Raw genomic sequence first — 14,289 nt, 5'->3', positions numbered from 1 at the left:
CCAAACCAGAGGCTACCACCATGTTTGACAATAGAGATGATGTGTTCAGGGTGATGAGCTATGCTGCTTTTACACCAAACATATTGTTTTGCATTGGCAATTTGGCAAAAGATTTTGATTTCATCTGACCACAGCACCTGTTTGGTGTCTCCCAGGCGGCTTATGGCAAACTTTAAATGAGAATTTTTATGGATATCTATGAGAAATGGCTTTCCTCTTGCCACTCTTACATAAAGGCCGGATTTGTGCAGTCTACATCTATCTGATTGTTGTCCTATGGACACCTCAACTTTAGATCTCTGCAGTTCATTCTAAGTGATCATGGGGCTATAGGTTGCATCTTTAATTAGTCTTCTCCTTGTTTGAGGTGAATGTTTAAAGCGACGTTCAAGTCTTGATAGATTTTCAGTTGCCTAATATCCCATCCATTTCAATATAATTGCTTGCACATTGCTCCATGAGATGTTTAAAACTGGGAAAATCTTTTTGGATCCAAATTCAGCTTTAAACTTCTCCACAAGAGTATCTCATACTCAAAAACATGATTACACACAGGTCGATTCCATTTGTCATCATCATCAGTCAAAATTAGATAATTCGGAGATCCTCACTGAACTTATGGAGTTTTCTGCACTGAATGAAAAGGGGTAGAAAAATATTGCCCGGCAAACTTTTCAGTGTTTTATTTCCTAAAAAAAGTTTTAAATAATCAATAAATTTCACTGCACTTCACAATTGTGTCACAGTTCTTGCTGATTGTTGAAAAACAAAATCTAATTTTATTTCTTATATTTGAAGCCTGAAAGGTGGCGGAACATTGAAAAGTTCAAGGGGGCAGAATACTTTCACAAGGCACTGTATGTTTACAAAATCTGGAGAGGTAAGGATGAGTTGCAGGAACTGTTTGTGAATGAATTAGTGATGTTCTTAAAATGCCCATACCTTTTTAAATCTTTGCACATTCTGCACTAAGAAGCGATAAGCATTGTACCACGGCAAGAAGACATCCTTTAACACATCTCGAACACCCTCCTCTTTGAAACGCAGATTTTCCGCTCTTACCACTGGAGAGTTGATGAGGTACAGTCTGCAAAGAGAGAGTGAGTCGGACTTGAGATCTATTAAAAATAGAATTCAATGACGGGCAGTAATTCCTCGAATATTGCCGATATTGTAGACCAGATATATCCAGAAGTACAGTTTTGGCCCGAATATAAGACGACCCCCATTTGCAAAAGTCAAGTATAAAAAAAATTACTTTTTGAACAGGAAATTCACTTTTTACACAGAAAATAATTACAGTACCCTATATGAAACAAGCGATTAAATATATTGACACTGTTTATGCGCTATCTGAAAGTATTGGACAGAAAATCCAAAATGTACCATCACTGTCAGATATTTAAAAAAAAAAAACACACCTGAACTGGGACAATACTGTTAAATATGGTGATGCCCTCTTGGTTTACAAAATCTTAATCACAAACGTCCTTCTCTACAGCAACAATTTGTCAAAAAAATTCCAACAGACCAACAAGAGCTGATTCTAGAAATGACTGTGCAGTTCCCTTCAGAAAGAGTGCATTCAGCCAAAGCACCTGACATACCTGGAACTCAATATCAGCTATGTACCATATGTGAACTCCCATCTCTGAAGCTCTTTTCCACAAATTCTAAAGCCTGGCTGCTGGATGAACAACATTGTGGTCACGCTGCCTAGACCTGAGCTACTCGTGTACGTCCCATTGTTTCTATGCCGCTGTCTAGTCTTTTGTCCTGTACAGTTTTACCTTGACATGAGTGTCCGAGAATTAGAGATACAAGGAAAATTCTGAGCAATTTTTTTCCCCTGAGATCTGAGACAAATTTGAAATACCAGTAAACGATGCGGCCGTTAGGTAGTCCTTTTCAAGCTGCGCAGTGATATTCATGGCGAGAGGGGGTTCTTTTAACCTCCTAGGACCTGGCATCCACATGTGTGGACATCATCTTTATGGTTGTCACAAGACTACAATGTTCAATTTTGGACTACAAGGGCCTGGCGTCCACTTATGATGTGGACATCATTTTTCTCAGAAACTACATTTGATTTTACACTCATGGTGTCAATTAGCCTACATTTCAAAGATAAAATAAAAATGCACGCCTTGCAACCTTCAACGTGAGTCGTGGCTAGTTAGATAACTTAAAAAAAACCCGGGATACACTCTTATGGGGCTCAGAGAAGCCTCTAGTTCCGACTCGAAAGCCGCAGCGGAATAAATGAACACCATTGCCTCGGATACAGCACAACATGGTTATGTCCATTTTTAAGTGTGTGTTTAGTAAGCAACTAAGACCACATTCTTCATCATTATTGCTTTCTTCATTTTGGGGGAAACCCAACTTCCACGTTACTCCTCCACAGCGTTCAGCCGTCTTATCTGCCCATAGAGCTCTATTTTCAGAATAAGAGTGACGGTGCCGTAACGTCGTCTGGAGCTTGCACTTTGAATCATTGTTCTGTCCGCTCGGAGGACTCTATTTTTGGATAAGAGCGATGGCCTCTACCCGGTGCCTGAGGTTTTTCTTCTTCCGAGCTGAGTTGAGTGACGGTCCCCACGTGCTCCGCCATTATTCTGAGTGACAAGCGGAAGACAGGGGAAGTCTTCCTTGTTTCAGTGTGAATTTTGACCTTTTTATGAAAATTTGGGATTTGGATACTTAATATAAAATACTGTGATAGACTGAGCCGCAAAGTGGTAAAGGATCTAAGGAGTGAGAATTGGGGTTCAAGCTTCTTACACATTGATCCTTCAATTTCATTTCACTTCTCAGATATCACTGTGTTTGACTGCTGTATGATGAATTTAACTGAAATTGCTGATCATAATAACTAATGATTAATAAAGGAAAATCTTGAAAATGATCACGGGTGCCAAACGTTTTTATACGACTGAATGATACACAGGCTAAAAAGATAAATAGAACACAGACAATGCTGTTTTGTTCCTTTCAAAGTTGGTCAAATATTTACTATTGAAACATGGATACTTTTTTCTCTACATACAAAGATGACTATTGTACCGCCACGCACACTTCTGTACAACCTCATCTCATCTCTAATCCCATTTTCTGAAACGCTTTATCCTCATTAGGGTCATAGGGGTGCTGGAGCCTATCCCAGCTGACTCCAGGCCAGAGGCGGGGGACACCTTGAATTGGTGGGCAGCCAATCGCAGGGCACAAGGAGACAGACAACCATACACTCTTACACCCATACCTAGGGGTAATTTAAAGTGTCCAATCAGCCTACCGTGTACCATTGCTTTTGAAATCAGGGAGGAAACCCACGCAACCCCGGGGAGAACAGGCAAACTCCACACAGGATGACCTGGATTTGAACCCAGGGCCCCAGAGCTGTGAGGGTGACGCACTAAACACTCGCTCCACCGGGCCGCCCGTTTAGTTTATTTAATTGTATTCTTATTAGAAAAATGGAGTCAAAAGTCAACATACTTTTTCCTGTGCATAAGAACATATGGTGACACTTTGTCATGCTTTATTCATTAGTCCATATGGACACCAAGCTTTGATTGCTCAGGGCAAGAGCAATGTGCACACAAGTATGCATGCACCATTTTTCAGTAGATACAGTATGTAAGACTGAGAGTTAAGGGTAGCTTGTGAATATTTCAGACCAATGCTAGTTAAAGACATACGGTAGGTTGTCGACCCAACCACAACACACACACACACACACCAGCATACTCTGCCAACGGCACAGAGCTATTCATGCTTCAGAAACACGCATTCATACTTAGTCATACATAAGCTCAAGAACTGACCTGAGGGCATCAGCACCATAGTTCTGCACTATAAGCCCGGGATCCGGGTAGTTCTTCTTGCGCTTGCTCATCTTCTGTCCATCGCTGCCGGGGTAAGATGGGCCAAGGCATTAATGTACACATATACAAGCACGCATGAATGATATTACATGCAAGGAACAACGTGATTGGTATTCAAATTAGAGGAGCCCTTCCAGGTCAGCAGGCCTGTGAGCATGATGCTGCATTTAGGGCCCAGGGCTGAATAGGAGGAGGAAAGGCCAACATGACAAGCATGACTAAATGTCACAAGCGCTTTTAAATAGTAATAGGAGAATATACAGGTAAAGGATGGGAGCGGTAGAAAAATAGAAGTAATATATCAGGGGGGAAAAGGGTGGGTGGTAAAGCATATTTCACAAAGAAAACTAACCTAGCAAGTACCAAGCCATTAACGATGACATTCTTGAAGGGAGGTCTACCAAACAGTGCTGTGGAGAGCACAAGCAGGGTGTAGAACCTATACAGTGAAACAAAATGCAAATTTAAAGAGAAAATTATGCATTTAATTCTGAAAATTACAATGCATTATGTAGATTTAAAGTCTTAGTGAAAACAAATAAAATTTGAGGAGACCCTCATTAGGCAGATCTCTACAACATGAAGCCACCGCTACTGAGTCACTTTTTTGTAGTATATATGTGGCACCTTATCAGGAGTTAATTTACTGTATGTTGTGCATTTAAAGACTTGTCATTTGGACTGAAAATGTTTTGTGTAGTCTTGTTTTTAATAAAAACAATTAATATCAACAAACCGGGCTAAATAAGCAATTAGGATGCAGGACAACACCGACCCAACAGACTTAAAGATCCAAGTGCAATCTCCCAGGCGTTATCTTTTTCTTATTTTTTTAAATGCTTTGTAACTGTGCAAAGACCAACCTTATTAAAAATGTCCTTAACCCACTGTCCTCGTGTGAGGACAGCCTGTAATATTTTATATTACTTGATATCAAGATAATTTCCACTATTATGTGAATGTTATGAAAAAAATGAAAAATCTATAACTTCTTCTGGATTAACATGGGTTAAGTTGATCCAACTTTTTAATTTATTTTGGGGTAAATGGCCACATGAGTAAAATTTTACTGTTTTTTTTGTGAGGCCTGAAATGGCCTGCTTTCCAATGGTGATGATGTCTTCAGTTTATCATTCACTTATTTACATATTGCACAGCAAGCTTTGCTTTAAAGGAAATTTTATAAAGATAAAGACAAATGTGTGCAGGTTTTATTTTTTACTTTTCATAGTGTAAGAAGGGCGCTGTCTTATCTTAATTGCAAAACAGATATGTTATTCTAAAGATGTAAAATAGCAGTTTAAAAATGTGACGCAACATGTTTACAGAGATGTGTGATCTGTACTTATCAATCTAAGTAACGAAAATTATGAACCACATGAAGACTTAGTCTGAACTCCGACTAAATTGACAACATTGTCAGATTTGATAACTGGCTCATGTAGTTGTGGTGACTGGAAACATACAAAACAAAAGAGCACCCTTGCTGTATTAAGTGCCTGTAACTTGATTGATAGTTGCCACAGGGGTGGGATGTGGATGGAGCACAATCGCCAGACATAGCTACAGCATCAAAGACCTGGCAGTTTGTCCTTATTTGCAAAAATACAAAATTAAAAAAATATATCCTATTTATAATGAATATCCATATATTAATACTGCCAACTATCCATTGTGTTTAAGTACCCATGTCTTTCTCCAACTCTTTACCACTTACCATCCCCTGGTTTGGTCGATACCCTCGGCAATAAAGTCAGCCGGAAAGGTGTCTTCAAATTCCTTTCTGTTTTCGAAGGGGTAGTGGACCTGGGCATAGGGCATGCTGCCGCTTTCGAACCAGCAGTCAAACACCTCCGTGATCCTCCGCAGAACCCCTTTGCCAGAACGCGAGGGTATGGTTAGGTGGTCGATGCTGGGAGAGAAAGGAGTGAGTGCAAAAGACATGAAATTAAACAGAAATCACTTAAGCAGTACAAAGACAATAGTTTTGATGGCTGCTGAGGCAATGCCCGGGTTTTTATTAGAGCACACACCTCTCTCGATGCAGGTCAGTTACTTTGACACCGGTCATTTCCTCCAGTTCAGCAATGGAGCCCACACACACTACCTGAGGAAAAAGATATTTTCGATGGCAGAGATATTTAAAAACTTACACGCTAAAAGGATGGTGAACCCAACCAAAAATAATGTGTCTCTTTGCATCTTATCATATTTTGTGTATGCCTAATTTTATGCTTCTCTTACATTTATTCTCCCTTAAAACACACTAAAATGCATTATGTTTCTTGCTTATATAAATTAAATATGTCTGACAGTAGAATAAAATAAAATGAATAAAAAATAAACATTACAAATTGTGGAAAACTGTCCAAGACCTTTTGAAATTGATGGAACTGAGCTAGTTATTAAAGCTTTGTCATCTTCAGTGCCTTATTTTCGAGAATCATCGGATCATAATTTGTGTTCTCCTGACCTCCTCGTAATCATCGCTGACCCACATGGGGATTGGCGTGCCCCAGTAACGGTTCCTGGAAATAGCCCAGTCACGTGCATCTCTCAGCCAGTTTCCGAAGCGCTTCTCACGCACAAAATCTGGCACCCTGCAAGAGATGGAGAATACCATGATTTTAGTTGCTCTGCTGCTTTGTTGTCTGATGTAAAAATGAGGCAACAGTACCATTAATAAATTGTACAAGCTGAAACATATTGCCATGATCCAAAGGATAACAGATAACAGAAAAAAATCTACTAGTATGCAATTGTGATTACAGTAGGAATACTTCAGGTTCACCATTAGACATTCCCAAATTCATTTTCACCTGCAAGAACAACCGTTGAGACAGCTTCTCAACTCCGTTCTGACCTTACATGTTTTTTTGTTGTTTTATTATAATCGGGGGAACCTGATTACATGGACTTCTTAATTCTAAAGGGAGGGGTATAAACACAAGTGAGACGTATGACCGTGTTTATCTTAGTGCATGGATGTAACGTATTTTCTCGCATACAAGGCATATTTGTAACTTGAAAATGATGACTGAATCAAGGGTATGGCTTCTATGCGCGCAACGCTTTACACCCTTGCTGTATTTTTTTCACCAGTAGATATCGGCAAATTAACATTTACTATTTGTTGGTTATTTTCTGTTTTGCAGTAAGAAAACAAACATTACTGGATGAAATACACACTTGTGGTGGTCGTCTGGGGCTCCGTGAATGTTTTGGGATCTGGACAACTTTCTGATATACATGTAAAAATTAAGTCTGTTCTTTAAAAGAAAACCTTTAAAGAGAATATTGCATGAAAATGAAATGAAAATTAGACATAGGCATTGTCGTCATCATTGACTTGACAAAAAGCCTAGTAGTCACCATACCCTCAGCAGTGTATGATGAAATTGTATAGTGATTCTCCACAAGTTCGTCTTCCCAGGCAAGACCCATTTAATGACATATACATACTTGTAAGCATGGAAGTATATGTGAAATCAGTATTGAATTTGAAAGACTAATCTTTAATTTCAAATGCTTAACTTGACTAGTTGAAATACTAAATCACAATTTTTAAAATTCATTCAAGCATCCATTCATTCATTTCTGTGCCATAATACAACTATTTTGGTAACTATTTAATTTTGATTTAATCCACAATTTTCTTCGATTCAATCTTACTTCATGCATAATTCACGTGGTGATAGATGTGCAAATGAGATTGTCTAAAAAAAACCTTTAAAAACTGACCATAAAAAAATGCAAAAATACTATATTTGGGTCTAAAAAGAATCATGTGATGCTTGGTTTTAAACTGTATAAATATGGAAGCGCCACTGTAATCTGTCACTTATTTCCAGTCATCTGCTTTTACATAAGTGATTCTTTATCGTTTATTATTTTCTTTGAGCAGTCTGTTTTTTTAATTCTTTCTTTTATTTATTTATACTCTCTTTTGCAAAACTTTATCCTGAAAGGTGCCTCTTTTTACTCAGTGAATTTGCTTCACTGTGCTCTGCTGTCTGGCTTAGAATGAGTATTCCCAAAACCTGCGGGTTGAGGAAGGAGAAAAACATCAGTCTTTTGTCTTCTTGAAACCTGGTCCGTGTTTGGCAAGTAATATTGTCCAGAACCCTGTCGTGGAGTGCACTTTAGACCTCTTTGTGCGCTTGGAGCACCCACACTGCATTCAGTGGCCTTGTAAATTTCCTATGTCACAAAACTCCTTAACTCTTGCAAGACAAAACTGTACATCTAGTTTGATGTTATGTAGTATTAAAAAAAGCATGTCAGAATGCTCAAAATTGCCATTAAATGTGTGAAGCAAAAAAAAACAAAATTCAAAATCATCCAGATTAACTTTAAATCCATCAGCACACCACACAGAATCATTCACCATTACAGAGACAAACAATACTTTTATTTCCCCCATCATCTCTTCCTCCATCACTTCAGCAATAGCAGAGAGCAGGTTGTTTTGTATTTTCTCCCGACGTGCCACTGAACACTATATTAGCGGACAGGTGGTAATGTAAATCCGTCTTTCTCTCAGCAATTAGAAAAGAAGTTTCAAATAATTTCACACCCTTTTCCCGGCTGTAAGAATTTTGCTAGCTTCTGAGTTGACCGCCCTTTTTTAACGATGTCCATTTTTTTCGGGAAAAGTCATTCTGGAAAATGGCTTTGTGAGCAAATCTGCAACCAAATCTATTTGTTTTCCTCCGTCGGCCATTGTGGGTGGAGTTTGTGATCTCTGGCTGGCTCACTTTGGCTTTGGTCCACCTACTCTATCAATAGCCAATCATAGTTGGTGAAAGCGATGACGTTTCCCTACGACTGTGAGAAGGCCTTGGTGTCACCAAATCAGATTCTGATTGGTTAAAGCAACAGTCGTATCGATTTCTGACCCTGGCAACAAATAATGGCTGAAATGTGATTGGTTAAATGCTTCAATATGAAAACACACCCCTGGAAGCAGTGCAACCAGGGGAAAGCAATGAAAGGAAGCTAACAGACAATTTGGAATTATTTAATAAGTATTGATGGACAAAATATAATATATGATTCAGATAGAAGTCCTTGAAGGCCCTGACGGCAAACCACCGGAGTTCAGCAATACTTATTTGTACCAGATCCCAAATGTATCAATATTTTTGCCATTTTGGGGCTAATTTCTTTTTATTATTCTGTTAATCAATTGGCAGTTTTCTTGTCTTCGCTATTTCTATTACAATGTGACTAAGCTGTATGGTTTGTGTATGTTTACCTGCTTTACCAATTGATTTATCAAACCAGAGTGATGCATCGTTGCACCTATACCAAAGACCTTATTAATTTGTGTCTTAGTCTATTTGATTGAGTCAATAGTAACTTCACAGGGCTTCACATACAAACAGCAGCTGACACACCAATGACAGTATAAAAGGTTAAAGAAATAATTAATAGTTGCAGACAAATTCAACTGATGCAGTAATATTGATTTAACGGTTTAGTTTTTTTTTTTTATACTGCCTAGGTTAACATGGAAGATTGGAAATCTATCTTTAGTTATAGCAAACCGTAGTAGTAAAAGTGTGGCTTGGAATCATTCAATTGAAGAGATGAGTTTTCCTCTCATTAAATTGATGATTTACTTAGAAGAATATCCTAATAGATACCTAGCCCTCGTCTGCCTGCTGTGCCATTGCCAAACTAGCTGAACAAGTGACTGTGGAGATATGATAACAAGCACTTTGCTTTCTGAAGGGCTTCTTTTTTAGCCTCTGATCAACTAACACGAAATGATCTGAAAGCACACTGAACCGAGGTGGACTTTCCATTTTATGAGGATACTGATAAGCCGGCGAAACTCCCTGACAGACAATCTGGACAGAACTAAAAATCTTTGCAGAGCCACAAGTGGATGCATCTAATCAAAAAGTGACAATTATTTCACAGCCACTAGAGAATAATTTTAATTATAAAGTCGCATATGGGTCTCTGCATGTCGACTAAATCCATCAGAATAGAAATGGTATGAACAAACTATAGAACACTAAATATACAGGTTTAGTAAACATACATTAAAATTGTACATTCTTGACAAAAAAACAAAAACCCAAGATGAAAATGTAACCCATACCTCGTGGTCACATGAGGAGACCTTAAAAATAACCCACACGCGTACTCCAAGCATTATGATAAATGCATTCAAAACATCCCAGACAAATGGTGAGGCAGTTAACTTCCGTGTGCTCGTAGTGCTTTTAACCCCGAAAAACTCCTCTGAATAATCAAAGAAACGACACCTTGTGGCTATGCAGAGGGAAGGCCTGACGTGAATGACAATAGGATGCGGGTGTGAGCGCTTCTGAGAGCCGGGTATGTGGGCACTGTAGTTTAAGCTTTCGTCAAAGCTGTAATGACGATTACGAAACCCCACGGCGTCAACTCTGACCCTGACATTGAGATTGACACAGCATGTTGGACGGCAAACTTGCCCACTTGGCCGAATTCTTTATGTTGGACACAGAATGAGGATTTTGGTGATTTGTAGCTGTTTCAATGCTGTGACTTGTATTACAGTGAATACACAGTGTCAATAAAACACAATCAAAATCAGTTTTGCTCATGTCACCTTTTTAAAACATGCTTGCTAACGTATGTGTCATGCTCGCACTACCATGTGCTGTGCCCATTGAGCCCAAGTGTATGAGCACAATACAGAACTTGCATGTGCAAATGAGACAGTGCCTTTTCAGTTGATGATCAATTCTATATACGAGTAAAATTTCAAGAAAATAATTATTTCGAGATGCGAGACAAATTTTGAGATACGAGAAAGCCAGGTGGCATGAGAGGCTGTTTATGATTTTAGCGCACGTTTTAACGTCTTTTTTGCCGCATCTCTTTCATGTATAACAGATATCTACGGGCACTGGGCTGAGCATTGCATTTTTTTTCGGTGTTTGAATATTAAAGCATTCAACTCAATTCAATTCAATCCAATTCAATTTAGTCCAAGTCCTCTTGCACAGTCCAGATCTCGAAGGGAAACACCTTTTCAGCAAGATACAGCTTAGCATTCAGGATGAAACAGCTTGTGAATGTTTTCTATTATTATTATTATGAATCGGTGAAAAGGTCTATTCTATGACACATACCGGCTGCACAAGAAGTTATGTAGCAGAGCTGACTAAACTCTCTAGGGCAGTGTAGAAGATTTGGCAACTGTTTTCATGAATGGCCAATCGTTGGACCACTGGATTTGCAATTCAAATTTTTAATAAGTTTTGTGCTATACTAATATACAACCGGCCCTGTCGTCATCATCAATAACAAAAGCCTATTTGTCATCACACCCAGAAACTGTGCATGACGAAATTGGTAGAGCTTCTCCATAAGGTGCGTTTACTCGGCAATCAAGAAGTGCATTGGCCTATAGCAGGGGTGGCCAACCCGCGGCTCGCGAGCCGCATGCGGCTCTTTGCCCGGTTTCATGCGGCTCTTACGTCCATATCAAAGTTTGTATTTGTGTTTTATTTGCGTGTGCGCTTCGCTTGAGTTCAATACGGTATTTTCGTCCAATGCACATGTGCTTGGGATGAAAATACCTCAAAGTTTCCCAGTAGGAGCAAGGTCATTTGAGTAAACGTTTTTAACCGAGTGGGAGAGCTCCCGTGAACCAGAAGCGACAATGAACGGCGTCGCGCACACAAAAAGTATCCCAAAGATCGAGCGTCGGCTGAAAAAGCCACACCCCCTGCGAGGCAGACCAAGGCGAGAGTGCTCAGGCGGGAGCAGCCAATAGGAGAGCGAGGTGTACACCCACGTGGTGGGCGCGCTAGTTAAAAGCCATTCATTATAAATGACAGCTCACAAGGAGCGAATGTTGCGCAAAAATAGGCTCTGATTTTATGACAGAAGTCCCACTAAGTAACATGCATAGTAAAAGAAAAACGCTATTGTAAATTATTATATTTTTGTTTGTGGACTTGGTTGAACTGAGAGTTTGTCTGTGTGAGACAGTGCACACAATGTTCATTGTTGATAATGACTGGCCTGTGCTGTTATTACTGTAGGAGTCAATTTATGTCATTACTATGCTGGTGTGTGACATTTACAATAAATCTGGCTGAGCAAAGGTATGTGTGTGATGTGGCTTTTTGCGGTAACACAGTAAAAAATGTGGCTCTTTGCGGTAACACAGTAAAAAATGTGGCTCTTGGTCTCTGACTGGTTGGCCACCCCTGGCCTATAGAGACCTTGAAAGTATATTCGGAGCAATATGACATGACCTAATGTGAATATACTTTTCATATATATGCTTACCAATAACACTGTGCATTGTTGTTCAGAAGCTTCTGTACCATGTGTTCCACACGGACAAACCAACTGGGCACAGCCTTGTAGATAAGCGGGGTATCTGATCTGCAAGTAAATTAACCTGTTACAAACAAATAAGGCATGGGCAGTAGGAAATTGCAAAGGGAGGGCTAGTAGATTCTATTAATACAGATTATTTTTTCCCAAATAAATACACTGAATACAATCCAGAACAGAAGTTATGAGGGTTTTTAACTAAAGACTAAAGAAAGTGTCTGGGAGCCTAAATATGAAGGGCTTAATGTATTCAACCGCTGTTCAGAGAAGAGCTAATGAATTGAATTTCTGCTAATGTGGAACTTTGAAAGGTTATGACTGTGCTCACAAACAGAATTTATTCTGCGCTGAGAACGCAAAGCATTATTGAAGCTGCAGTACATTTAGACACTGCTGACAGAGACTACTGATACTTCACGGGAGGTCACACTTTTCTACAGCCAAATTAGACTGCATTTATTCATTGTGATGTGTATTTTCAGTTATCGGTGGTGAGTATTTATAAGAAGCTTGCAAATGTTATCTCACCTCCAGCAGAATGGGTAGCTATGTTTGAAAGAGCTGGCGTTGACTAGGCGACCCCTTTCCTTCAGCCACTTGATGATATTCTTGTCAGCATCCTACAGAAAAGATTAAATATTTAAAAAAATGCCAATGCTTGATAGCAGAATGTAAATAACGCCTAAAATGTGTTCACTGATCTAGCATATACAAGAACTATAAATGCAATGTACTGTATGTATTCAATTAAACACCATATTTTTCCAAAAGGAAGATGATTCAATGAAATGAAACTGCCTGTGCAAGAAGTTGGCATTTATGAAACTGAACAATATTTTGGTGATCATTTTTTTTTTAGGCCTAAACCAATGTTTGTCCAACTGATACAGTAAAAACAAAAATGAAAAATTATCCAACACCAAACTACCGCATTGTAGTGTTGTTGTTTGTCATTAAATAATTGCATTTTTTTTATAAGACATCTTAGTTGTTATTCAATGTTTATTGATATATTTAAACGATGTAAGTATAGTAAGTTTTAAGCATCGTACATGTAAAAATTTGATAAAGTTGTCAATGTGGCTGCAAGAATAATGTTTGCAGAAGTGTAATTTTGTTCACTAACTAGCAAGTACAATAACAAAAAAGGGGGGGGAACAAGAGACAATAGGCTCCATGGGGCATTAAACCACAAATTATGTAGTTCAAGGTTACAATCTAATCCCTGACTAAAGAGGAATCTTGTGGCATGAAAGACTTTAGGTCCCTAAACTCAGTCACAAGAATACAATGGTATGAAAAAGTTTGGACACTTAATCTATCACTGGAGTGTCCCTTTTATAAAATGTCATTGTCAATCACCATTATTGAAAAAAATGTTGACTGGGAGATGAAAGTTTTTACAGTGAAAAAAGTTTCTCTCTACCTTCATAAAAAAAACTGGTTATTGGAGCTTTAGTCCAAGTCCTTTGTCAGATTCGAGAGGCATTTTTCTTATACAAAAATTGCTGTTGTTGTTGTTCTGACACGGTCAATACGATTGCCAATTTTAATGGCAGCAACATCATCAGTCTTTTTCCGAGTGGCTTCACCCCACAAGTTTATATATACATTTCAAAAATACACATACACATACACACACACACATTTCAAGGAACGTCAATATTTAAGGCATTTTCAACGGAGAATAAAAACATAAGAAAAAAAGGCAAAATTCACTGAGAAACAATATTCCCTCTAAGATGCATATTTGCTCACTACTCCCGTGTTCTCCTCACACAGACACACACACAAAAACACACACACACACACACATATCAAGGAACGTCAAGATTTAAGGCATTTTCAGACGCATATTTGCTCACTACTCCCGTGTTCTCCTCACACAGCAAACAAATGCAGTTCACAAAATAAAATCCAACCTGAAATGTATAAACGGGGAGACAGAAAAACTTTAAAACAGCTATTAATAGTCTTTAAGGCCTTATTGTCAAATGTCTACCAAACCTACCGATCCTAAATGCATAAGGCCGACATGTCACTCACCTTG

At 38.8% G+C, this 14,289-nt stretch overlaps 1 protein-coding gene across 1 annotated transcript in view; it reads right to left on the bottom strand.

Moving 5' to 3' along the window:
• iars1 (isoleucyl-tRNA synthetase 1) overlaps positions 1-14,289 on the bottom strand; it is a 56,597-nt gene that overhangs the window by 26,598 nt on the left and 15,710 nt on the right. The window contains exons 11-19 of the mRNA XM_077726252.1: positions 14,286-14,289; positions 12,768-12,859; positions 12,189-12,287; positions 6,361-6,487; positions 5,921-5,994; positions 5,605-5,799; positions 4,240-4,326; positions 3,828-3,911; positions 943-1,087 (exon numbers count right to left, since the gene is read on the bottom strand). The exon at positions 14,286-14,289 is cut by the window's right edge and continues 119 nt beyond it. Of these exons, the coding sequence (XP_077582378.1) occupies positions 943-1,087; positions 3,828-3,911; positions 4,240-4,326; positions 5,605-5,799; positions 5,921-5,994; positions 6,361-6,487; positions 12,189-12,287; positions 12,768-12,859; positions 14,286-14,289 (907 nt within the window). The remainder of the gene's footprint in view (positions 1-942; positions 1,088-3,827; positions 3,912-4,239; positions 4,327-5,604; positions 5,800-5,920; positions 5,995-6,360; positions 6,488-12,188; positions 12,288-12,767; positions 12,860-14,285) is intronic.

This window comes from Stigmatopora nigra, chromosome 10, assembly GCF_051989575.1.
Source record: "Stigmatopora nigra isolate UIUO_SnigA chromosome 10, RoL_Snig_1.1, whole genome shotgun sequence".
NCBI lineage: Eukaryota > Metazoa > Chordata > Actinopteri > Syngnathiformes > Syngnathidae > Stigmatopora > Stigmatopora nigra.
Note: the sequence above shows the minus strand (reverse complement) of the source record. Positions and strands in the feature narration are given on the sequence as shown.